Source organism: Amblyraja radiata, chromosome 17 (genome assembly GCF_010909765.2).
Source record: "Amblyraja radiata isolate CabotCenter1 chromosome 17, sAmbRad1.1.pri, whole genome shotgun sequence".
NCBI classification, from domain to species: domain Eukaryota; kingdom Metazoa; phylum Chordata; class Chondrichthyes; order Rajiformes; family Rajidae; genus Amblyraja; species Amblyraja radiata.
Window position 1 is genome coordinate 8630215 of NC_045972.1, and position 27311 is coordinate 8657525.

Below are 27311 nucleotides of genomic sequence, written 5' to 3' on the forward strand. Positions count from 1 at the left end.
AGCGGTGTCCTTGACCTCCCACATACTGCAAGCATCGCACTGAATCAGCTTGCCTGACATCTCCTTCTTTCGTCTCTCCCTCTCAAGCGTATTGCGTGGTCTCCTCAGCCGAAGACTCTCGAGCCAAAGACTCACACTTTACTCACAGGGCTGCTCACTCACTGCCGCTCCCTAATAGCAGTCTTGCTTAAATTGACTGATAAATTGCCTGATTTACCAATTTACAAACCAAATTCCTCAGTTTTCAACTGTTTTCCCAGCACTGACTCACTTCTCTCCTCCCACTCGGGCTAGAGCCAATCAGTCTTATCTCTTGCTAATCTCCTCCTGCTGTTGCTCCCAAACCTACAGCAGTTCTGAGTCTACGAATTCCCACGATTATTTCGACGCCCTCCTTACGAGTAAAAGGATGCAATTTATTTCATCCCGACCATATTTTTACTCATGGACATTTTTTATCAGGCTGGAAAAAACGTCGCGACTTACCTGATGCCACGAGTACCTGCGGCTGGCATAACGGGCCGCTACGATATATCTACGAACTCCTACAACCTGCTACGGACTCGTTATGAACATTCTGCGAGTTTGAATCAAGGGGAAAACTCAGGAGAATTTGTGAATAACTCGTGAAAGTGGGACAGGCCCTTCAGATTGAAAAAATATATGATTGAGGAGGTGTCATTAAAAAGGGGCGTGATTGAAATTCACAAGATTTGGAGAAAGCTCTAAAGATTTAGGCACAACCGTTAACAGAAGACCAATGAAAATCAGGAATAAGCAGCAGATGAAATTGACAGCAATGCAGACGTGTGAGAGGGTTGCTAGGCTTGTGGGGATAACAAACACAGGTTGAAGCATAGCCATTAAAGGGATCTGAGACCTGGGTTGCTGGACAAGTGACCAATGCACCAGTCATACGTCAATGTGAGTGGCTGTGAGTTAGCATAAAGGCAAAAGAAAAAATGGACGAGATCAAGTTTAATGGATAAACATTGATAATGGATTTGGATAATGGCTAAAGTTCATATTGGACTAAAGTCTTTAGCCCTTTGCATTTTCTTTATATTTAAACATCATAATTCCTGCTATTCACAATAACAAAACTTAACATTCATATTGTAAGAGCACGTTTAAATTACCATCATCACCTATATTAACTATTTTCATTCATACTTTGGTAAATAAATTATGCTTTCTCAACAAACCTACACATAGATGAATATTTGTTAAATATGCATCAAAAATACGCACCTCTATAGTGATGCAATTAAAGGAAAAGTATTTTGGTTTACTTTGGGGTTCATTTCAGAGAATGCATAAAGTATATATTATAAATGATAATTAAATCACTTTAAACAAAATTGCAGTCTTGCTAATTCTTATCCATATAGTTGTACCTGGTAACTCCAATGTGTCTGGACAGGGTTTCCCATGTGCTGCCTGCAATAGAAAAGGCTATTGTTACAAGTAGTAAGCTGTTTTACCCACATTTTATTTATTACGCCCACAAAAAGCTAATTGTCATTTGTATGATTCATATATCACTTCCTAAAATACAATGTTGGCATTGTGTTTATTAAATCTTTCTTCTAATGAAGGTCACATATTTAGTCAAAACAAAATCTCTGCTTCATAAGCTACATTTTATTCTGTTTCTTATTGCTTTTAATTATTACATGGATAACTCCATCCTGTTATCTATAAATTAATTCAGGCTGCTGTCTCCGACAACACCACTCATTTATTAACCATAGTTAAGTGTGTTTTGTGAAATCTAGGTATAATTTTTCAATGTTATTGAGTCAAGAGTCAAGAGTGTTTTATTATAAGGGGGGAGTGAGGAGAGGGAGGGAGAGAGGGGAGGGGGAGAGAGATGGGAGAGAGAGAGAGGGGAGAGGGGAGAGGGGAGAGGGGAGAAGGGGGGAGGGGAGAAGGGGGGGAAGCAGGGGGGGGGGAGGGAGGGGGGAGAAGGGAGGGGAAGAAGGGAGGGAGGAGAGGGGTAGGGGGAGTGAGGGGGAAGAGTGGGGAGGGAGGTTGAGAGGGGTAGGAGGGAGAGAGGGGAAAGAGGGGGAGATGGGGTAGGAGAGAGAGGGGGAAGAGTGGGGAGGGAGGGGGAAGGGGGGAGAGGGGGGAAGAGTGGGGAGGGAGGGGGAGATGGGGTAGGGGAGAGGGGTGGAAGAGTGGGGAGGGAGGGGGAGAGCGGTAGGGAGAGAGAGGGGGAAGAGTGGGGAAGGAGGGGGAGGGGCAGTCTATCTATTCCCCACTCCCGATCACCCCCATTCCTCTCCCTCTATTCCCACACTCTCACTCCTCACCTCCCCCATTCCCCCCTCTCCCTCCCTACTCCCTCCTCTCCCTCAATCCCCCCACTCTCCCTCTCCCTCCCCCGGGGGACGGAGGGGGGGGGGGGGGGGGGGGTGGTGAGGGGTGTTGACGTAACTCGGCCTCGCGACGCCCGTAACTGCCGTTGATAACTGCCAGCTGACAACAGCCGTTTAAAGCCGCTAAGGCAAGACGCGTTCGCCCATGAGCAAGTGTTGACAGCAAAGAAGCACCGGCTTCTGACTCTCTGGAAACCCACAGCTGGAATGAGCGTGCGGGGGATGGGAGGGGCGGGGCATCACGAGCTGCGCCAGCATTGAGGAGAAGGTTCAGCGCGAGAGGCGCCGTTGACCCGAGATCTGTAGAACAAAGATCCTATAGCGGAACGGAGCTGTAGAATCTTTGTTCTGCAGAACTTTCTCGATCTTTCTGCGCCTTTAATCCACAGCGGCAGGGGGGGGGATGGGGCCAGGAGGCAGGTGGGCCTGGATTGGTGGTGGGCATTTGGGCATTGTGACGTCAGCAGCTGGCAAGCGGCGGTTATATTTTAAAAAGTGAGTTTTATGAACAACTTTATTCAAAATCGGGGGAAATAATTGACCGAATTTAGAGAGGAGTGCAATTATGAAATCGTAAGTAAAATCCCTAACGAAATTGTAAAAATCTCCGCGTTTTTGCGTCTGGTTTTCGAGAAAATTTGTTTCAAAAGCAAAATGACACATACACACACACACACACACACACACACACACACACACACTCACACACACACACACACAGTTTTAATAGATACTAGACCAAGTGCAGACCCATTGGGTCTGTTCCAGCAACGCACGGTTGCAAGGGGGGGGGGGCGGCCTGACATCATCGCGCAACGCCACGCGCTAGGCGTACACCGTCAAGACGCAGCGTACGACGTCAAGACGTTGCGTACGACGTCAAGACGCTGCTGATGTCAGGACGCTGCGTACGCCCGTCAAGACGCTGCGTACGCCCTCAATGCGCCTGCAGGCCGACAGGCCGTTGACGCGCAGGAGTTTCGGACAGTGCAAGCCCGCGATGACGGCAAAAAGCAGCGGGGGACCAGCCAAACTGTGCCTTCCGTCAGCGTGACAGAGCCGGGTGGCAGCAGCAAAAATTGCTAGCGAAATGTGAAAATTTTCAGCTTTTTGGAGGGGAGCCGGGCAGCAGCAGCCGTTATGGTGGCTGGCCAATAGGAGGCGAAAAAAATGAGTGAGTGGAGGGGAAGGATTTTATTAAAAATGTGTACATAAAAACGACGAAATTTAATGAGGACTGGATAAGCGAATGTAAAAGTGAAATCGCTAGCGAAATGGAAAAATCTCGGAGTTTTTGCATGTGGTTTTGGCGGACCAAGGTATCAAAGGCCAAAAATCTAATCTGAAAATCTAATCTGACATACACCCACAAACAAACAAACACACACACACACACAGAGTTTTAAAAGTATACTAGACCAAGTGCAGACCCGTTCGGTCTGGTACCCAAACGTGCTTCAGACCCCGGTTGGGAATAATGTTGGTGTTTTTCGAGCAGAGCCGGGCGTCAGCAGCCATTATGGTCGCTGGCCTGCAGGAGGCGACAAAATGCTTCAGACCCCGAGTACTGAGTTATGGTGGGTGGCCAGCAGGCGGCGACCAAATGAGTGAGTGGTGGGGGGGCGGGGGGGGGGAGGAGTTTATTAAAAAATGCGTACATAAAAAAGTCCAAATGTTTTGAGGAGTGCATGAGTGAATGTAAAAGTGAATTAGCTGGCGAAATGGAAAAAATCACGGCGTTTCAGCGTGTGGTTTTGGCGGACCAAGGAATCAAAGGCCGAATCTGACACCCACAAATAAACACACACACACACACACAGAGTTTTAATAGTATACTTGACCAAGTGTAGACCCGTTGGGTCTGGTCCCCGAACATGCTTCAGACCCCGAGTACGGGGGGGAGGGAGTAATCAATGAACAACAGCCTGACATATGAGTTTTTGTTGTCCAAGTGGTCCAGAGCGGAGTGAAGAGCCAGCGAGATCGCATCCACCGTTGATCTGTTATGGCGGTAAGCGAACTGCAGTGGGTCCAGGATTTTGTCGATGTAGGAGTTGATTTGCACCAGGACCAACCTCTCAAAGCACTTCATCATCAAAGACGTTAGTGCCACTGGTCGATAGTCATTGAGGCACGTCACCTTGTTCTTCTTGGGCACTGGTATAATTGATGCCCTTTTAAAGCAGGTGGGAACCTCAGACCTCAGAAGTGAGAGGTTGAGAATGTCCGTAAAAACTCCAGCCAGTTTGTCCGCACAGGTTTTTAGAACACGACCGGGTATACCTCAAGTTAGAATTCAAGTCGGGTGTTGAGCAGCCAGGTTGTCTCTGCGTCAATGTCTGCCAGGCCCTGAGCTCCATTTGGTGGGTGGTAGAGCAGGCACCCCAGAGATGACATGGTAGAGCTGTCTGTTGTTCTGCTCCACATTCACAGGCTGGGCTATGGCGGAGCCCCCATCTCCACACGCTGGCATTGAAACGCCCAACTCCAGTACCAAGTCTGTTGAGCTTCACCCATGCTCCTCTGGGGAGGTCCGACCCTGGACAGCTTTTATCTGGTGAAGAGATGTAGCTGTGTAATGGAGATGAGGCTGCCCTCCACTCCTGTGACCAATTGGTGGCTATCCAGTGTGCTTTTGTCTCAGTTGGCTGGATGGATGCTAGCAGTTGTTTTCCATGTGGAGCAAAGGGGTGACGGGACTTCAGTCGGGGTAGCCTCTGCTCTCTGCTGATAGCCTGATGGAGGAGGTGATCTGGGTCCATGGCACGACAAGAAGGTGCCAGAGTTGCTGCTTGCCTTCAGATCCCTGCAGGTGGAATGCCTGCAAGTATAGGGAGCTGCTCGACTGGAGTAGGTTGAAGGCACCCAGTGATGGTTCACAAGGTGCTGTTCAGGCTTGTGTCTACCAGGCTAGTATGTCACTGCTTCTACTCCATACGGGTGCACTGTACTCAGCTGGGGCATACACAATAGCTAAGGCAGAGGTGCAAAGAGTTGATGGACTGGCTCCCCAACTTGTTCCTGCCAGGTGTCGGATGAGGCCGCTATATGCCATGACCTTGTCGCGGCGACCAGCTAGGTGTTGATGAAATGTAAGCGACCTGTCCAGCTTTACGCCGAGGTAAGTGGGTGTTTGTTGGAAGTCCATGCGCCTGTTGTTAACGAAGACAGCTAGCTCTCGCTTAGCTTCCTTGTTGTTTAGATGGAATGGTGTTGACACTGTTTTGCCTTTGTTCAGCTTTAGACGCCACTGTCATAGGTATACTGCCAAAGTGCCCACGTCTTGACTCAAAGAGCTTTCGATTGTCTTCCACTCTTTGTGTCTCATCAGGATGGCTAGATCGTCAGCACACCCATATTTTCCAGCGATGGTCTCTGGGAGGTCATGGATGTACACATTGAAAAGCAGCGGAGCCAAGACGGATCCCTGTGGGTCGCCATTCTTCAGTCTACGTAGCCTACTCTACTGTCCATCACTGGTCTTAAGCACAAAGCTGCGGTTTGATATCAGCTCCATCATGTAGAGTACCATGCGCCTGTCTGGCAGCACCCGAAGTAGCTTTGCAGTTAGTCCCTGGTGCCACACGGTGTCATAGGCAGCTGTCAGATCTATAAGAACAGCTCCTGCCTTCTCATTTGCCTCAAAGCAGTCCTCGATGTCTTAGGTGAGGAGGGTTACCTGGTCCGCAGTAGATCGACCACAAGGTGATTTCCAGAAAGGGAGGCATTGCAGATCAGGCAATGGAGGTGAGTGAAGGGAGAGGAAACCATGCAAACACTCTGATGTTAAACCTGGCATCACAATAAAGATTTACTCAGAAACCCTTTCCTAGAATTCATGGGAACTCACATTAATAGGAGATAATAAAGTAGAAGTATGTACATATTCATACATCCAGACATTTTTCCAAAAACTAAACTTTATTCATAAAATTTGCAAATATATCGTGCAAATATATCGCGCAATATGTCATTATTCCAGCATAAGCCATATCATTCCATTTGCTTACATGATTTCCATTAAATCAGCATGACGTTAACTTTCCATTCACAGTACATGATCTTCCAGCAGCAGTCGATGTTTGGCCTAGTTTACGTCCCTGGGAACAACTCGTGGAGTACAATATCACGCGACAGACAGCTGGGAAAGCTCAGCAAACACTGTGCCTACATTGCTCCGTGCTCCTGGTCCCAGCCCCACGCGTTCTTGATTAGACACTGGCAAAGGTGTATTCCAAACAATCGATGGATGATGGTTACACTAGTGCAGCGGGAAGTAGCGTTGAGACTCCAGTCCCAAGTAGTGATCCTATGGAGGATCTGACATAGAGGGTCCTTCTCACAACCCATCAAGTAAGGCCTTCATGCATATTTGAAAGTTCTGATAAGGCATTCGGCCAAATGACTGGTCTGCCTCAGTAACTGCCCAAGAGCATCTACTGCTAAAAAAAAGACACACATTTCTGGAGTAGCTCAGCATCTCTGGAGAACACGGATAGGTGACGTTTCGGGTTGGGACCCTACTTCAGACTCCTGTCAGCATCTACTGTCTCCTTTCTTAACAGGGCCTCAAGGGCTTTCCATGCAAATCACTTCCCCACTGACTTCTGATCAAAGGTGATCTTCTGCACAAACATTTCTTTGAGATGGGTTGGATATCACCGGGGATGTTCCACGGCATGTTAGAAATCACAGACATATTGCCCAAATATCACCAGGGAGCAGGGATGTGTATAATGTTCTAGCAAAGCCACTAAGGCCACACATGTGGAGGGATTGTCATCTTAACAAGATCTGATTGCTTTGGTCCAACAGCATGAAAAATAGGCAGCGCCAACTAGTGGCTGGAGGCTGCAGCTGGGGCCTCACGAGGACAACCCTGGTGCCAAGAAGTTTCATGAGCACGGGTGGCAGAGCAAGAGAGAGGTCAGAGATCAGGGTGTGCAGAGGGTGGGAGAGTTACCGAGCCGTGGATTGTGTCGCAGTTTGTGGGATGCTCACAGCTTCCTCATGGGGCCCAGGGGGGGGAAGCATTGCTGTCCGCAGATGTCACTGTATTTGCAGCAGGAGAACTACAGCATTCCCACAGGCACTCTGCTAAAAAGGGGACTCTTAATGTCAGGATTTTCCAATGGGAAGAAAGTTCACCAGAGGCAATCGGTGTGGGTGACAGGTTCACAAGTTCACAAGTTATAGGAGACGAATTAGGCCATTCCGCCCATCGATTCTACTCTGCCACTCAATCATGGCTGATCTCTGCCACCAAATCCCATTTTCCTGTCTTGTCCCCATAACCCTTGACACCCGTTCTAATCAAGAATGCGTGGGGCTGGGACCAGGAGCAAGGAGTAATGTAGGCACAGGTGATTGAATCTCTACATGGAAACTTGAATGTTTAATTTTTATGATGGTCATGATGATTGAATTTGTTGTGCCTCTCTGTATTGAAATATGTGAATGGGCTTCACAAAATGAATTGCCTTTGAAAAGTGCTGGTGAGATATTCACCAGATTAATGGCTACGATGCAATGTTTTGAAGCAAGCAGGTGAATTATTAAGATGTTTGCATTTTATGTTTTGTCACAAGTAGAAACAAATGATTTAAAAACCACACAATGGTTCGACTGAAAATTGTAGGCATCTAAAGTGGAAAGAACGGTTAATGTTTTCTGCGTTGCTCTGTGTGAGAATTTAGTGAAACCATTAGGATGAGTTACAGCCCTGTTGACACAAGAGCACTTAAAAACTGTTTTCGAAAGGAATAGGATTACCAATAGTTGGAAGTAGTTTGGACGGCTTAATCACCTGGTATTCTCAACTGATGATGTTTAATCAAGAGATTTCTGCAAACGTGGTCACATTTATGTGTAGGAAGGATCTGCAGATGTCAGTTTAAATCGAAAATAGATACAACATGCTGGAGTAACTCAGCGGGAAAGGCTGCATCTCTGGAGAGAAGGAATGGGTGATGTTTCAGGCCTGGTCCTCTATCCAGAGATGCTGCCTGTCCTGCTGAGTTACAACCTGCTTTTTGTGGTCGTATTTATATTATTCTGAGTATTTTTTGTGTGATTTTATTCCAGGTACCGGGAAACCGCCAAGGACAAAGGTGTCAGAGATGGTGGAGTTGTCTACACAGGTGCTCCAGACTGTCCCACTTAGGAAACCTGAACGGAAACCTCTGGAGACTTTGCGCCCCACCCAAGGTTTCTGTGCGGTTCCCGGAGGTTCCCGGAGGTTTTTGTCTGTCTCCCTACCTGCTTCCACTACCTGCAGCCTCCGGCAACCACCTGCAACCTCCGGGAACCGCACGGAAACCTTGGGTGGGGCGCAAAGTCTCCAGAGGTTTCCCTTCAGGTTTCCTAAGTGGGACAGGGGCATTAGGAAGGAATTCCAGTCATTGGGCCTACACTAGCTGAAGGCCTGGCCTCCTGTGCTGAAGTAATTAAAATCAGGGACTTTTAAAAAGGCACAAGTGTAATTTGCGTTGTTGTAAAGCTGGCCAGAGACGTTCATCGGACAAGCACGAGTTTGTGCAAGATTATCAGGATATGTAGAATATCAGGATTGATTTAAGATTATTATTCTGAAACTCATAGGTTTCAAGTCTTTACATTTAAATCAAAATATTCATAATATAAATTTGTTAAAAATGTAATTGGTTATTAAACAATAATAGAGTAGATTAGCAATTAAATACCGACACAGATTCATATATTACCATTGCATGTTTAAAGAAGTTGCATTATCTTTAAGCCAAGGGAGGAGGTGGCTGGTTTCATAGATTGGTTGCAGTTGTGAAGGGAGGTTTATGGCCTATCATGTCCATGCAAGGACAGTCCACCCTGTTTTGACTCCCTGCCCTCTCCCCATATTGTTGAAAAATGGAGGCCATTCACACAATGGTGGAAGATCTTTATTACTGAACAGCATGCTGTGAAACTTTAACTTAATCTCTATTCTAACTGGGTTCTATTGTTCAAGGTACACAAAAATGCTGGAGAAACTCAGCGGGTGCAGCAGCATCTATGGAGCGAAGGAAATAGGCAAAGTTTTGGCCCGAAACGTTGCCTATTTCCTTCGCTCCATAGATGCTGCTGCACCCGCTGAGTTTCTCCAGCATTTTTGTGTACCTTTGATTTTCCAGCACCTGCAGTTCCTTCTTAAACAATTCTATTGTTCAAGCACTATTTTGTTAGACCACACTGGAATTTTCAGTGGCTGTAACAGCAAATCGCAGCACAAACTGTCTCTCCCTGTTGCTACCACCACAAGAGTGAAATATAACCACTGTTGCATTGTTAGTTTACCTTTCATTCTTCTACTGGTGCATATTGAAAACACCTTTGACCTTCACAATAACCTCAATCATACAAAACAATTTGTGCCGATGCATAAGTATAGACCAATACTTGGGGCACAGGTCTCCCTGGCTGCAAGTCACCTTCATGTCAGTAAGGTCTCACTTTTACATTCGGAAACACATGATCGAGGATTTAATCTCCACTCCGGAAATCTAAACCGAAAACCTGAGATGAGACATCACTGCGATGCAGAGCAATACTGCTCTGAGATACATTCAGTTCCATAAAATAAAGGCTTGTTTGCACATGTAGGTGAGGTAATAGAGCCCATGGTTGGGAAGTTCTTCCAACTTCGAGTCAACTTCTGTACCTCTGAACACTAACAAACACTTACACCCTCTGGTCTCATTGCTGGATGTGGGCTTCTGGTGGGGCAACTTGGTCATTAGCCATTATTGGGCATTAATACAATAGAACCAACCTTGGATAGTACATTCACGGCCATTAAATACTTAGAGACACTCTACTCTGAAAGGTTGTACATAAATGAGTTGTTCTTCATACTTTCTTTGCCTGCCCCCTTCCAAAGGGTGATATTTTTGGTCTGTGGTTGCTTGCCCCTGAAGGGTGAATGGGCTATTTCCAACATGTGCACATGGTTGGGAAGATTTTGTTAAGGATATAGAAAATGATCTCCCAATCTCCAACCAATCTATCCTTCAGTGTAATAATCACAGCGCATGGGTTAGTGTGGTGAACTCACTTGTTACGTTTGGCTTTGAGATTCAGCGCGGAACTAAGCTCTTTGGCCCACCAAGTCCGCACTGTCCAGAGATCCCCACACACTAACTCTATCCTACATGCACTAGGGGAAATTTACATTTATACCAAGCCAATTAATCTGCAAACCTGTACGTATTTGAAGTGTTTGAGGAAACCGAAGACCTCGGAGAAAAGCCACGGGGAGAACGTAAAACTCCATACAGACAGCACCCGTAGTCGGGGTTGAACCTGGGTCTCTGGCGCTGCAAGGCAGCAAATCTGCCGCTGCACCATGGTGCTGCCTGGTCTTGGGATTATCATATTTTGTGCAATATTTATGCAAACTGAGCAAGAGAACTTTACCAACATTTATTGGACCACTTTCTAGTACTTTTGCTTCAGGCACTCCATGTATTATGTGCATCAACAGTTGGAACGCTTGTTAAGATATTATCAAAACAATTAGATGTTTCACTCGCTGAAGCAGATCTTATCCAGGGAGAGGAGACCTGCTTGGAGTGATTGAAAGGAAGCCTGTCCTTACTTGGACCAGTTCCAGATAGTCCAAGGAGTCCATGTTCTTGTAGACTGGTGATCAATGATGTACTATGGGAATTGCTTTGCTGACACTTGGTACCAGCTTTGCATCCTCATGCACCGAGGGATGCAAGCAAAGTGAATAGCGGTACTGCCCACCAGTGCATGCCATGTTGAACACTGCAGCATGGTGCAGACATCACAAGGGCACCATAAGACACAGGAGCAGAATTAGGCTAATCTGCACATCAATAGGCACAAAATGCTGGAGTAACTCAGTGGGACAGGCAGCATCTCTGGAGAGAAAGAATGGGTGACGTTTCAGGTCATGACCGTTCTTCAGACTAATCAGCCTACCTCATTGGATAACTATCTTTAATCGGACTTTATCTTTCCCCAAATATTATTCCCGTTATCTGTATCCTGTGGACAGCTTGATTGTAAATATGTCTTTACTCACTGGCTAGCATGCAACAAAAAGCTTTTCACTGTACCTTGGACAGGTTGGGTGAGTGGGCAGATGCATGGCAGATGCAGTTTAATGTGGATAAATGTGAGGTTATCCACTTTGGTAGCAAAAGCAGGAAGGCAGATTATTATCTAAACGGTGTCAAGTTGGAAAAGGGGAAATACAACAGGATCTGGGGGTCCTTGTTCATCAGTCAATGAAAGTCAGCATGCAGGTACAGCAGGCAGTGAAGAAAGCGAATGGCATGTTGGCCTTCATAACAAGAGGAGTTGAGTATAGGAGCAAAGAGGTCCTTCTGCAGTTGTACAGGGCCCTAGTGAGACCACACCTGGAGTATTTGGTACCCTAATTTGAGGAAGGACATTCTTGCTACTGAGGGAGTGCAGCGTAGGTTTACAAGGTTAATTCCCGGGATGGCGGGACTGTCATACGCTGAGAGAATGGAGCAGCTGGGCTTGTATGCTCTGGAGTTTAGAAGGATGAGAGGGCATGTTATTGAAACATATAAGATTATTAAGGGTTTGGACACGCTAGAGGCAGGAAACATGTTCCCGATGTTGGGGGAGTTCAATTTTGGGGGAGTTCAATTCAACTGAACCAGGGGCCACAATTTTAAGAATAAGCGGTAAGCCATTTAGAACTGAGATGAGGAAACACTTTTTCACACAGAGAGTTGTGAATCTGTGGAATTATCTGCCTCAGTGGAGGCCGATTCTCTGGATACTTTCAAGAGAGAACTAGATAGGGCTCTTCAAGATAGCGGAGTCAGGGGATATGGGGAGAAGGCAGGAACGGGGTACTGATTGGGGATGATCAGCCATGATCACATTGAATGGCGGTGCTGGCTCGAAGGGCCGAATGGCCTACTCCTGCACCTATTGTCTATTGTCAATTGTACATAGGTACAAGTGACAATAATAAACTAAACTCATTTGGAGGATGTATTTTTCACTCTCAACCCCATGCTCCTGCCTTCTATGCATAACCTTTGAAGTCCTAGGGCTAGTGGAGGATGGAGTTAAAGGGAAAGGGTTTCTTAAATGTGTGAGCGTAGAGACAGAGGGGTGTAAAATGAGGGTAGAAGCAATAGGTAGCAAGGTGAAAAGTAAAAGTGGCAGGCCGGAAAATCCAGGGCAAAAATCAAAAAGGGCCACTTTTCAACAAAATTGTATAAGGGGTAAGAGTGTTGTAAAAACAAGCCTGAAGGCTTTGTGTCTCAATGCAAGGAGCATTCGTAATAAGGTGGATGAGTTGAATGTGCAGATAGCTATTAATGACTATGATATAGTTGGGATCACGGAGACATGGCTCCAGGGTGACCAAGGCTGGGAGCTGAACATCCAGGGATATTCAATATTCAGGAGGGATAGAGAGAAAGGAAAAGGAGGTGGGGTAGCGTTGCTGATTAGAGAGGAGATTAACGCAATGGAAAGGAAGGACATTAGTTTGCAGGATGTGGAATTGGTATGGGTAGAGCTGCGAAACACTAAGGGGCAGAAAACGCTGGTGGGTGTTGTGTACAGGCCACCTAACAGTAGTAGTGAAGTTGGAGATGGTATCAAACAGGAAATTAGAAATGCGTGCGACAAAGGCAAAACCGTTATAATGGGTGACTTCAATCTACATATAGATTGGGTGAATCAAATTGGCAGGGGTGCTGAGGAAGAGGATTTTTTGGAATGTATGCGGGATAGTTATCTAAATCAACATGTAGAGGAACCAACGAGAGAGCAGGCTATTTTAGACTGGGTATTGAGTAATGAGGAAGGGTTAGTTAGCAGTCTTGTTGTACGTGCCCCCTTGGGCAAGAGTGACCATAATATGGTTGAGTTCTTCATTAGGATGGAGAGTGACATTGTTAATTCAGAAACAATGGTTCTGAACTTAAAGAAAGGTAACTTTGAGGGTATGAGACGTGAATTGGCCAAGATTGACTGGCAATTAATTCTAAAAGGGTTGACGGTGGATATGCAATGGAAGACATTTAAAGACTGCATGGATGAACTACAAAAATTGTTCATCCCAGTTTGGCAAAAGAATAAATCAGGGAAGGTAGTGCATCCGTGGATAACAAGGGAAATCAGGGATAGTATCAAAGCGAAGGATGATGCGTACAAATTAGCCAGAAAAAGCAGCATACCGGAGGACTGGGAGAAATTCAGAGACCAGCAGAGGAGGACAAAGGGCTTAATTAGGAAAGGAAAAATAGATTATGAAAGAAAACTGGCAGGGAACATAAAAACTGACTGCAAACGTTTTTATAGATATGTGAAAAGAAAGAGATTAGTTAAAACAAATGTAGGTCCCTTGCAGTCAGAAACGGGTGAGTTGATCATGGGGAACAAGGATATGGCGGACCAATTGAATAACTACTTTGGTTCCGTCTTCACTAAGGAAGACATAAATAATCTGCCGGAAATAGCAGGGGACCGCGGTCAAAGGAGTTGGAGGAATTGAGTGAAATCCAGGTTAGCCGGGAAGTGGTGTTGGGTAAATTAAATGGATTAAAGGCCGATAAATCCCCAGGGCCAGGTAGGCTGCATCCCAGAGTACTTAAGGAAGTAGCTCCAGAAATAGTGGATGCATTAGTAATAATCTTTCAAAACTCTTTAGATTCTGGAGTAGTTCCTGAGGATTGGCGGGTAGCAAACGTAACCCCACTTTTTAAGAAGGGAGGGAGAGAGAAAATGGGGAATTACAGACCAGTTAGTCTAACATCGGTAGTGGGGAAACTGCTAGAGTCAGTTATTAAAGATGGGATAGCAGCACATTTGGAGAGTGATGAAATCATTGGACAAAGTCAGCATGGATTTACAAAAGGTAAATCATGTCTGACGAATCTTATAGAATTTTTCGAGGATGTAACTAGTAGCGTGGATAGGGGAGAACCAGTGGATGTGGTGTATCTGGACTTCCAGAAGGCTTTCGACAAGGTCCCACATAAGAGATTAGTTTACAAACTTAAAGCACACGGCATTGGGGGTTCAGTATTGATGTGGATAGAGAACTGGCTGGCAAACAGGAAGCAAAGAGTAGGAGTAAACGGGTCCTTTTCACAATGGCAGGCAGTGACTAGTGGGGTACCGCAAGGCTCAGTGCTGGGACCCCAGCTATTTATAATATATATTAATGATCTGGATGAGGGAATTGAAGGCAATATCTCCAAGTTTGCGGATGACACTAAGCTGGGGGGCAGTGTTAGCTGTGAGGAGGATGCTAGGAGACTGCAAGGTGACTTGGATAGGCTGGGTGAGTGGGCAAATGTTTGGCAGATGCAGTATAATGTGGATAAATGTGAGGTTATCCATTTTGGTGGCAAAAACAGGAAAGCAGACTATTATCTAAATGGTGGCCGACTAGGAAAAGGGGAGATGCAGCGAGACCTGGGTGTCATGGTACACCAGTCATTGAAAGTGGGCATGCAGGTGCAGCAGGCAGTGAAGAAAGCGAATGGTATGTTAGCTTTCATAGCAAAAGGATTTGAGTATAGGAGCAGGGAGGTTCTACTGCAGTTGTACAGGGTCTTGGTGAGACCACACCTGGAGTATTGCGTACAGTTTTGGTCTCCAAATCTGAGGAAGGACATTATTGCCATAGAGGGAGTGCAGAGAAGGTTCACCAGACTGATTCCTGGGATGTCAGGACTGTCTTATGAAGAAAGACTGGATAGACTTGGTTTATACTCTCTAGAATTTAGGAGATTGAGAGGGGATCTTATAGAAACTTACAAAATTCTTAAGGGGTTGGACAGGCTAGATGCAGAAAGATTGCTCCCGATGTTGGGGAAGTCCAGGACAAGGGGTCACAGGATAAGGGGGAAATCCTTTAAAACCGAGATGAGAAGAACTTTTTTCACACAGAGAGTGGTGAATCTCTGGAACTCCCTGCCACAGAGGGTAGTCGGGGCCAGTTCATTGGCTATATTTAAGAGGGAGTTAGATGTGGCCCTTGTGGCTAAGGGGATCAGAGGGTATGGAGAGAAGGCAGGTACGGGATACTGAGTTGGATGATCAGCCATGATCATATTGAATGGCGGTGCAGGCTCGAAGGGCCGAATGGCCTACTCCTGCACCTAATTTCTATGTTTCTATGTTTCCTTACTAATCAAAAACTTATCGATACCTGCTTGAAAAATACCCAATGTCCTGGCCTCCACAGCCGGCTGTGACAATGTGTTGCATAGATTTGCCACCCTCTGGCTAAAGAAATCCTTCCTCATCCCCATTCTGAAGGCATGTCCTTTTTTTCTGAGGCTATTCTACTTGGTTCCAGACTCTCCCATTACTGGAAGCATCCTTTCCTCATCCACCATACCTGGGCCTTCGAGGGGGAAAGAGCGCTTGAGTATGTTTGTATGTTTTTGAAGAGGAACTTGGTGCAATGAAATGTCCTGAGACATAATTCCTGTAAAAAATGAGTTGACATCACAGTTTCAAATCCTTAAGTCATCTAAAAGTTACTCATCAATCTAACATCTATAATTAAGTCACCTAAACAACTGAGAGAGTCTTTGGCTCTCCCACCTCTGGACACCAGGGGTTGGGATTTGTGTAAAAGCCTCAAATAGTTTTCAGTAGCGGTGCATAAGGATAAAACATAAGTAACATGATGTATTGTAAGTGAATGTACTGAATTGCTTGGTAGCATGAATGAAGATAATGACTAGCTGATTGTATATATTGTAATGCATAAAAAGGCGATCCCTGTAACTCTAATGTACTAAATTAAAAAAAATAACTACAGATGCTGGAAATCTTAAACAAAAATGCTGGAGGTACTCAGTAGGTCATGCTGCATCAGTTGTGAAGAGAAGCTTTATGGGAAGACGGTACATTTTGTTTTTCTTCCCTGATGTGTTGAGTGTTCTGTTTTCATCACTACCGCCCGAACTCGCCACACTCGTAGCTCACCCGGATACAGAGAGACCGCGCTGACCCAGTCTTCCCGCGACAGGAGACTGTGCCCAGGGCCGGCGTTAAGCCGATTTGACCGATTGCTCCCAATTGGGCCCCGCGCCTAATGGGGGCCCCGCACTAATGTTCAGTATTTCGTACGGAAATACGAATTCTCTTTGTTAAATAAAGATTTTTTTAAATTCGCCATCCAGATTTTTTTTAAACGAACATGCATAACAACCGCTGCTCGGCCATCATACACAAACGATTTGTTAACTAGTGCTGTTAGCACTTCTTAACGGTAAGTAGTTAACACCTTGTTATGCGATGTCATGAATCTGCATCTATCCACATTCCTCAGTAAATGTTATAGTGTTTTGAACAAGTATTAATGACGCCGTGTTCAAAAGGGAACTGCAGATGCTGCAATATCGAAGGTACACAAAATTGCTGGGGAAACTCAGCGGGTGCAGCAGCATCTATGGAGCGAAGGAAATAGGCGACGTTTCGGGCCGAAACCCTTCTTCAGACTCATTTAATGACGCCGTGTTCCTTTGAATAAAATTCACGCGGAGGCATTAATACTTGTTTAAAACACAATTACATTTACTGAGGAATGTAGATCGATGACACGTTGAGAATTTCATTTAACTCACCATCATGAGTGAGGGCCCCGGACCGCGAGAAGGGGCTTCTTCCTGGTGTGCAGGTTAGTCATTCACCTACCGACCCACGTTGTGTCTCTCTGTCTTTTGCTCACTCCCTCCCTCCCTCTTTCTCTCGCGCTCTCTCTCCCGCTCCCCGTCTCGTCTCTCTCTAGCTCTCCTACTCCCTCTCTATCACCCTGTCCCCTCAGCATTCCCGGAATCATTGATGTTTAGCGGTAGACAAAAATGCTGGAGAAACTCAGCTGGTGAGGCATTCGCCTGGCCCGCTGAGTTCCTCCAGCACTCTGTGTTTTTTGTTTGGCTCTGAAGTTGAAGGTGGCTCAGCGGGACGGGCAGCGGCTCTGGGGAGAGGGTTGTGTTTCTGGTCGAGACCCTTCTTCAGACAATCACAAGTACTCTCACCGACGCGAGTTCAGTTCGGTCTGAAGAAGGGTCTTCTCTCCAGAGTCGCTGCGCTGCCTGTCTGCTGAGTTAATCCAGCTTTATGTCTATCTTCAATTTCAGAGAAATACAATTTCTCACGGGGGGCTTATAACGTCTCTAAACCCCTCTGGGACCCTCTGAACACCTCTAAACCCCCTCTAGCCCCCCTATTTCCCTCTATTCCCCTCTAAACAATTGTAAACACACCTGAACCCATCTGAAGCCCTCTAAACATCTCTAAACCGTTTAAACCCCCTAAGGCCGGCCATGCACGCACACACACAGACGCATACACACAAACACACACACTCAGTCACACAGACACAGAGACACAATCGCATACACTCATAAACACACACACACACATTCAATCTTTCAAAGTGCCGCTCATTTTATTAGATGTGACACTTTCATATAGTTTTTCAAAATTTTAGTATATCAAGCATTTAATGTTTTTTTTGGTTAAAGACGAGCATACTACACGAAATATAAACATACATAAATTTTTACTTTTCTACAGTAGGGGCCCCGCCATCAATTTTCTAATTGGGCCCCGCAATTCCTAGCACCGGCCCTGACTGTGCCACACGCAGTCACCAGGCCCGTTGTGCTGAGTGCTGAGCCCTTCCCCTGCATCAACCCTGCTGACACCCCACTCCTAATAAAAGGACTTCCAAGTGTTTTCAAGTGCCTCATAACCAGAAACCTGTAAGCACTTCGCATCGGCATCAATAATTTAAAAATAATCTCAGATAATAGCCTACGACTGTCAAGTACATTTTATATGCCTTTGAGAGTTAATTCTCCAAATGTTGATTAAACCAATTGACAAGTGCAATTGTAAAGTGATCCGAACATCGATTTTGACACAGACTTAATGTGTGGGGCAAGGAAATTTAAACAATGTCAGCTAATTAAACATGGTGACCTTTGGTTATTTGACCAGTATTAGAAAATCAATCTAAGTAGAACTCATAGAAGCATTTAAACGTTTTATTATCCTGACTGCAGCACCTTACATACTCGGTCACATACCTGCTCTTTTTCCTAAATTAACTCACAAAGCATGCCTTGTTTCACAAACTATATGCCCACTGAATCATCCGAGAGTCTAGTCAGACATTACCCTGAGTTGTATGTTCCATTCCCATTTTTGAAGGGTCCACACCACAGGTATTTGAACCAGGTGATTTTGCACTTTTAGAAATGGTTGTCCTGGTATCAGATGCAAAGCTGTGATGGGAGATTGCAACCTTCACGTGGTCCACCCTGTTTCGACTAATGCAATCAACCCGACTGCACAAACAGAAGATCAAATAGAACAACTTTAGGCTGTGCACGCCATACGCAAGAAGATGCAAAGCTACCTTTCATCCCAGATCTCATGACCCAAGCCTTGGGACAGACAGACTAGCTAGGAGCTAGCCTTCACATTGTGTCTGCAGCAAGCTCTGTGCGACAGATTAAACCTACTGTGTCTGAAGCAGCTGCTCCATTGCAAATGGATCTACAAATTGGTCCCGGGGCAAGCAAGTCTGTGAAGGTAAATCTGCAAAATAGCCAAAAGACAAGATAACCTTCCCTACCCAACTTGAAACGGTAATAAAAAGGCATAGAATCAACCAAGGTAGTACAACACAAACAGACCATTACTGCAGAATTCTGATTCTTCCACTTTTCAAGTTGCAATGGTGAACCACACAGAAACGATTCCATAGGGTTTGATTTAGATGGATCATTTTTGGGATATCGGAAGGTAACCCTGAATTAAACGTGTATCAGAAGAATTTACTCAATTACGGGCTAATAATGGGAAAAAAGCTCATACTTAAATTCTGGAAAAATGCGCCCACGCCAACAATAAAAATGTGGACATCAAATATGTTTGAAACATTACAACTGGAAGAGATGAGATTCCTCTTAGCAGGTAAAGCAAACCAATTCCAAAAGACGTGGTCTACGTTTATGGACCTATTACAAGCATGAGGTGCAATAGTAATTTTTAAAATAAATAAATAAATAAATGGTATCAGGACCTGGCAATGGGAGGTAAAACAACAAAAACAGACTTGGTTGGTAGTCTTTCTGCGGAGTTCAATGTTATAATAGAGCGATTGTCCTTACTTTCTTTTTCTTTCTTTTCTAGGGTCTACTTTCTTACTTCCTTCTCTAACTTCTTTTCTAAGGGGCTTTCTTTTCCCAACACTCTCTTGCACTTCACGACTCTTGCATATTTGTAGGCGTATTTGCCAGCATGCAACATATTACCATCACCCATCTCTCCTTACTTGCACAACTGTGTCGCAAATGGAAATTAAAATACCACTTTTTTTTAAAAAACCTTTCTGAGTAAATTTTAGATGACTTAAGGATTTGAAACTATGATGTCGCATCATGTTTACAGAAGTGATGTTTCAGGACATTTCTTCGTACAAAGTTCCTCTTCAAAAAATACCATCCATCCACTCAAGTGCTCAGTCTCCCCGACATGGGAATGCCAGGTCAATGATCAAGGTTTTTTACCCAATTCTCAAGTTGGGTTGGAAAATGAGACTGACTCACAAATTAGGCTTTGTCACCCATCTGTATCCCGGCATCCATTTAGAACTTAATTATTTAAATATGTTTTTTTCCATTGACTTCTAGGTATGAGCATCCAAAACAAACAAGTGAACAATTATTTGAAATGCCAAACAGCAGCATGAATAATAATAATAATAATAATAATAATAATATTCATAAAAATCATCATAACAATATTTTATTAGCCAAGTATATTTTGCAACATACGAGGAATTTAATTTGCCACACAGTTATACCAATAAAAAGCAACAGAACACCCAAAATACATTTTAACATAAACATCCACCACAGTGACACCTCTACATTCCTCACCGTGATGGAAGGTGAAAGAAGGTTCAATCTCTCCCCTTCTTTGTTCTCCCGCAGTCGGGGGCCTCGAGTCTTCCGTTGATGGGGCGATCTTGGCTCCCGTAACCGGCGGCATTTGGGCCCTTGCATCGGGGCGATCAAGCTCCTGCATCGGGGGGAATCTCAGCTCCCTCACGCCGGCGTACGGACCCCAGGTCGGGGTCGTTTGGAGCTTCCCGGCATCGGTCTCAACCCGAGACTGCGAGCGCCTCGATGGTGAAATCCGCAGGCCATGGTTGGAGCGTCGATCCCAGGCAAGGGATCACAGGCTCCGATGGTAAGTCCATGTCCCCGAGATGGGGTTCAAAGTCAGTCCCGACCAGCTCCATGATGTTAGACCGCATCTCTGGCAAGGTAAGAGATTGAAAAAAAGTTTCCCCCGACCCCTTCTCCCATCCCACCCCCCACATAAAACAAACCAGGGAACATTAACACAAACTTTTAAAACACACTAAAATAACAAGAGGAAGCTAAAACAAAAAGACGAAAAGACTGACAGACTGTTGGCGAGGCTGCCATCGTGTGGCGCCTCCTGGTGGTATAATGGATAATAAAATTAATTCCTACAGAGTAAGACTGAGCCAACATCGGTCTAGAAAAAAATCTTGCATTCTCTTGTATGAGAATGCTTAAACATCTCACACACCCCATTCCCAAGCAGTCAACATTGGGAGCATGGTGTTAAAGACGTCTATACTTTCTCATTCAGTAGAATGTACTGTAAGATATTTTCTTGGTCATACATGAATTTCACCCTTTTTCATACATCAACGTTGACTTAGTCTCCCTCTTGAACTAAAGATCATTATTCATGTTTTGCATAATTGATTTCCATAAATCATATCCCTAATGTTTAGTCTTCCTCATGGTATATTCTTGGCATTTTTACAAAAATTATTTCTTAAACTATGCCTTCATCTTGTCAATATTGTGTGGCTTAATCAGTATCAAAAACACTTCATGTAAAGTTATTTGAACTAATATAAATATTTCAAAAAGGTAAAATAAAATGCAAAAGTAACTTAATAACACCCTGTTCTTGATGTAAGAGAAACCACATCAGCATTACGTCACCCAGTGCAACTGAACAGTTGGCCTCATTTCATTATTTTTCTAAGTGATCATGTGAGGCGGCAGCAGGTAGAGCTGCTCCCTCACAGCACCAGAGACCTGTGTTCAATCCTGACCTCGGGTGCCTTCTGTGTGGAGTTTGCACGTTCCACCTGCGACTTGCGTGGGATTCCTCCGGGTGCTCCGGTTTGCTCTCGCTTCCCAAATAAGTGTGGATTTGTGGGTTCGTTGCAAAATTGCTGCGAACGTGTCAGGCAGGAGTGGATGAGAAAATGGGATTACATAGTACTAGTGTGAACTGGTGGCACAATGGGCTAAGTGTTCGGCTGGCAACCGGAAGGTAGCCGGTTCGAATCCCGCTTGGAGTGCATACTGTCGTTGTGTCCTTGGGCAAGACACTTCACCCACCTTTGCCTGTGTGTGAATGTGTGTGAATGTGTGTGAGTGATTGGTGGTGGTCGGAGGGGCCGTAGGCGCAGATTGGCAGCCACGCTTCCGTCAGTCTGCCCCAGGGCAGCTGTGGCTACAGAAGTAGCTTACCACCACCGAGTGTGACTGAGGAGTGAATGAATAATGCGATGTAAAGCGCCTTGAGTATTAGAAAGGCGCTATATAAATCCCATCCATTATTATTATTATTATTATCGATGGTCAGCTTGAACTCGATGCATGAAGGAGCCGTTTCCATGCTGTATCTTTCAATGAAACTAGATAAATCATTCAAAACATATCAATGTTTAAACCAAAATACATATGACTGAAAAGGAGCGGAATTTTCTTGTAATTGACGGGAAAAGCGCACAAACTATGAAGAGGATATGTAAAACTATGTAATATGTGAGGTGGCTATTGTTTAAACCAGCTGAGTCATCAGTGGTATATGGGGCCAACTTCACCTTCACATACCCTTCCAAGTCTCACACACGAGGTGCCAGCCTTCCAGAAGAGTCCACAAACCGACAATACTTAAAGATTAATTATTTGATGCATTTATGAGTACCTCAGGTATAAAGCCATTAGAACATTAAAACATTTGCGAAATTTTCCATTTGTATATTTTATTTATTTGGTATAAAAAGTGCTGGGGAGAAAGGAGGTTTGACTGGGTCATGTTTTGGGAGATGGAGCTCTAGTGAAAAAACATGGAACGCTATGTCCAACTGGTGCCCAACCCAGCCACATGCTTGCATCCATCCGGAGACACACCCCGACAGTCGTTTCGGGTGAGGCAATGGTTCACTTGCACCTCCGCTAACCTCATCTACTGTATCCGTTGCTCTTGGTGTGGGCTCCTATATATCGGCGAGACCAAGCGCAGACTGGGCGATCATTTTGCTGAACACCTTCGCACACTTCGCCTTGGCCTACGCATTCTCTTGGTTGTCCTTTCTGTCCTGGGCCTCCTCCACTGTCAGAGGGAGGCCCGGCGTAAATTGGAGGAACAGCATCTCATATTTGGCGTAGGCAGCTTACAACCCAACAATATGAATATTGGTTGCGCGAATTTCAAGTAGCCTCTTGCGTTCCTGTCTCTCCCTCCCCCACCCTAATCGTCCTGCTAGGTTCACTCTTTGCTTCCCTTCATTATCACCTCTTCCACAGCCAACAATGGACCATTGTGGGCTCCACCTTTCTTAAGTCATCAGTGCTGGCGCTGATTTGTTCACTACCTTTTCATGCCTCCAGTTATGCTCTCCCCTGACTCTCAGTCTGATCAAGGGTCTTGACCCGAAATGTCACCTATTCGTTTTCTCCAGAGATACTGCCTGACCCGCTGAGTTACTCCAGCATTTTGTGTTTATCTTCAGTGTAAACCAGCATCTGCAGTTCCTTCCTACACAAAGCTACCCAACCTGGATGGTTATCACCGTGGTTGTATTGGGTTAGATCATGGAACACTCTACTTGGCAATGTTGTGGCGATCATCAGTATCAGATGGATGGCATTTGTTCAACATGAAGGTCCTTCATCTTTTTAATCAAGGGCTGCTGTGACCGGGTAATAAAGGCCTGCAATGCCCACATCACGAAGAATTAAAAAATAATCATACCAACAAATATTTTGATTTATAAATTAAAGCAAAGGGCTAATTAATCGCCACAAAGTGTTTTGTAAGTTATGTGGAAACGTTTCCATGTTGTTAGCATAATGATGTTTTTACAGTCAAAGAATACTCTTATGGGAGCTAATCTTAGGCCCTTGAAAGACCTGTGCTGGCCCACTGGAAATATATCACAAACCCCCTGCTGGACCCCCTGCAGTTTAGATCAGTGGATGACGCAGTCAACCTTGGCCTGCACTTCATCCTCCAGCACCTCGACTACCATGGGACCTATGCAAGGATTCTGTTTGTGGATTTTAGCTCTGCATTCAACACCATTGTGCCAGAGCTACTACACTCCAAACTCTCCCATTTGACTGTGCCTGAACCCCTCTGTCAGTGGATCATCAACTTCCTGACAGAGAGGAAACATAGAAACATAGAAAGTAGGTGCGAGAGTAGACCACCAGGTCCGTCGAGCCCGCACCGCCATTCGCTCATGGCTGAACACTAAACGGACACACTTACCCACAAACAGTAGACACAAGACACAGAACACAAGACACTACCCTCCCCTTTATATCGCTATCACCCCTCTCCACCCCAAGAACCGCGTGATCTCCTGGGGGAGGCAAAAAAACGGATAAAAACCCAGGTCCAATTCGGGAAAAAAATCCGGGAAATTCCTCTCCGACCCCAATCCAGGCGATCGACACTTGTCCAGGAGATCACTCAGGTCTTACTATACTAACCATACCTAGGTCCATATCCCTGCCCTCTCCCCGTAGCCCCTTATCCCCTTGGCAGCTAAAAAACCATCTATTTTAGACTTAAATATATTTAACGTTTCTGCTTCCACTGCTCCCTGGGGCAGTGAATTCCATAAATTAACCACCCTCTGGGTGAAGAAGTTCTTCCTCATCTCAGTTTTAAAAGAGCCCCCCCTTATTCTACGACTATGTCCCCTAGTTCTAGTTTCCCCGATCATTGGGAACATCCTCGGTGCATCCACCCGATCAAGGCCCCTCACGATCTTATATGTTTCAATGAGATCGCCTCTCATTCTTCTAAACTCCAAAGAGTAGAGTTCCAGCCTACTTAACCTTTCCTCATATGTCCATCCCCTCATTGCAGGAATTAATCTTGTAAACCTTCGCTGCACTGCCTCCAGGGCTAGTACATCCTTTCTTAAGTATGGACCCCAGAACTGTACACAGTATTCCAAATGTGGTCTCACTAATACTGTGTACAGCTGCAGCAAGACCTCCGTGTTTTTATACTCAATCCCCCTAGCAATAAAGGCCAAAACTCCATTGGCCTTCCTGATTGCTTGCTGCACCTGCATACTAACTTTTAGTGATTCATGTACTAATACCCCTAGATCCCTTTGCGTTGCATTACAACGCAGCTCCTCCTCATTTAGAAAATAACTTGCCCTATCATTTTTTTTCCCAAAGTGAATGACTTCACATTTATTAGTATTAAATTTCATCTGCCAAGTTGTTGCCCACTCACCTAGCTTATCTATATCCTTTTGCAGACTCTTCCTATCCTCCTCATCCTCTACTTTTCCTCCCATTTTTGTATCGTCCGCAAATTTTGATATATTACACTTGGTTCCCTCCTCCAAATCATTTATATAAATTGTGAACAATTGGGGTCCCAGCACCGACCCTTGCGGAACCCCGCTAGTTACCGGTTGCCATCCCGAGTATGAACCATTTATCCCCACTCTCTGCTTCCTATTTGTTAGCCAATCCTCTACCCATGCTAATATATTACCCCCAATCCCATAATTTTTTATTTTTAGCAATAGTCTCTTATGTGGCACCTTGTCAAAAGCCTTTTGGAAGTCCAAGTACACCACATCCACCGGTTCCCCTTTATCCACCCGGGTTGTTACTTCCTCAAAGAATTCGAGCAGATTCGTTAAACAGGACTTCCCCTTCACAAAACCATGCTGGTTCTGTCCGATGAGGTCATGTTTATCCAAGTGCCCCGTTAGTGTTTCTTTAATAATTGTCTCTAACATTTTACCCACCACCGATGTTAGACTAACCGGTCTATAGTTACCCGCCTTCTGTTTACTTCCTTTTTTAAATATAGGTGTTACATTGGCCATTTTCCAATCCACTGGGACCGTTCCTGCCTCCAGGGAGTTTTGGAAAATTATCACCAATGCATCCACAATCCCCACCGCTATCTCCCTCAAGACCCTTGGATGTAATCCATCAGGCCCAGGGGATTTATCCTCCTTCAGTCTCATTAATTTCCCTAATACCACCTCCTTGGTGATCTTAATAGTATTTAGCTCCTCCATTCCTACCGCCCCCTGTTTATCCAGCGTTGGAATATTTTTTGTGTCTTCTATGGTGAAGACTGATACAAAATACTCGTTTAATGCCTTTGCCATTTCCATGTTCCCCACCAACAACTCTCCAGTCTCACCCTCCAATGGACCAACGTTCACCTTAGCCACCCTTTTTCTATTTATATAGCTATAAAAACTCTTACTATTAGTTTTTATGTTGGAAGGAAGCAGCATGTGAGGCTGGGAAAGCACTTCTCGGACCCGCAAACCCTTAGCATAGGAGCACCGCAAGGCTGCGTACTCTCCCCTCCCCTCTACACTCTCTACACCAATGACTGCACCTACAAAGGCTCCTCTGTCAATCTTCTCAAGTTTGCGGACGACACAACCCTGATTGGACTGATCCAGGATAAGAAAGAATATGCCTACAGACAGGAAGTGACACAGCTGGCGACCTGGTGCCTTCGTAACAACCTGGAGCTCAATGCTCTTAAGACGGTGAAATTGATTGTAGACTTTAGGAGAGCTCCCCTTCCCCCACTCACCATCAACAACACCACAGTCACACCTGTGGAGTCTTTTAAGTTCCTTGGAACCATCATCTCCAAGGAGCTTAAATTGGAGGCCACCATCGACTCCACTGTCAAAAAGGCATAACAGAGGATGTACTTCTTGCGGCAGCTGAGAAAACACAATCTGCCACAGGCAATGATGGTCCAGTCTTATACTGCCATCATAGAGTGGGTCCTCACCTACTCCATCATGGTCTGGTTTGGCTCAGCCACCAAGCACGACATCCGGAGGCTGCAGCGCATTGCTCGATCAGCTGAGAAGGTTGTTGGCTGCAACCTTCCCCCCCTTGACGAACTGTACACTGCAAGGGCCAGGAAGAGAGCGGGCGGGTAAGATCATCTCTGACCCCTCTCACCCTGGCCACAAACTCTTTGAATCACTTCCCTCTGGAAGGCAACTCCGGACCGTCAAAGCTGCCACAGCCAGACATAAAAACAGCTTTTTTTCCCCACGAGCAGTAGCTCTATTCAACAGCAAAAAGTCTGTAGCCTCCTTTTCCTCTGGTATTTTATTTCATTCTTCACATGTTTAAATTATAATGTTTTATTTTTAATTGTCTACTGTATGTCGTGTTGTTACTTGCGGGCAAAGCACCGAGGCAAATTCCTTATAAGTATACACACTTGGCGAATAAAATGTATTCAATTCAATTCAAAATCTCAACTGATGGTGTTGATCCCTGCACATTGTATACACTTCCTGTTAATGTTATACAGCAGGATTCCTCTCTGTGAGCTTGCAGGGATTTTCACACCAAGTCACCAGAGGAAAGCATTGAAGAAACAGTTGAAGGATGTGCATTCTACACACCAGATAAGGATGTCAGCTGTGGAGAGGCTGTATCCTCAAAGAAACCCTCGTGCCTGATTTCATATCTGGCAGAAACATCTTAATGTTGACAATAACAACAAATTCTTGCATGAATTGCTAAGTAAGCTTTCCTG

General features: G+C 45.2%; 1 protein-coding gene across 1 annotated transcript in view; it reads right to left on the reverse strand.

The window, feature by feature from the left end:
• piezo1 (piezo type mechanosensitive ion channel component 1) overlaps positions 1-27311 on the reverse strand; it is a 293127-nt gene that overhangs the window by 152656 nt on the left and 113160 nt on the right. The window contains exon 4 of the mRNA XM_033036504.1: positions 1398-1440. Coding sequence (XP_032892395.1) covers positions 1398-1440 — 43 coding nt within the window. The remainder of the gene's footprint in view (positions 1-1397; positions 1441-27311) is intronic.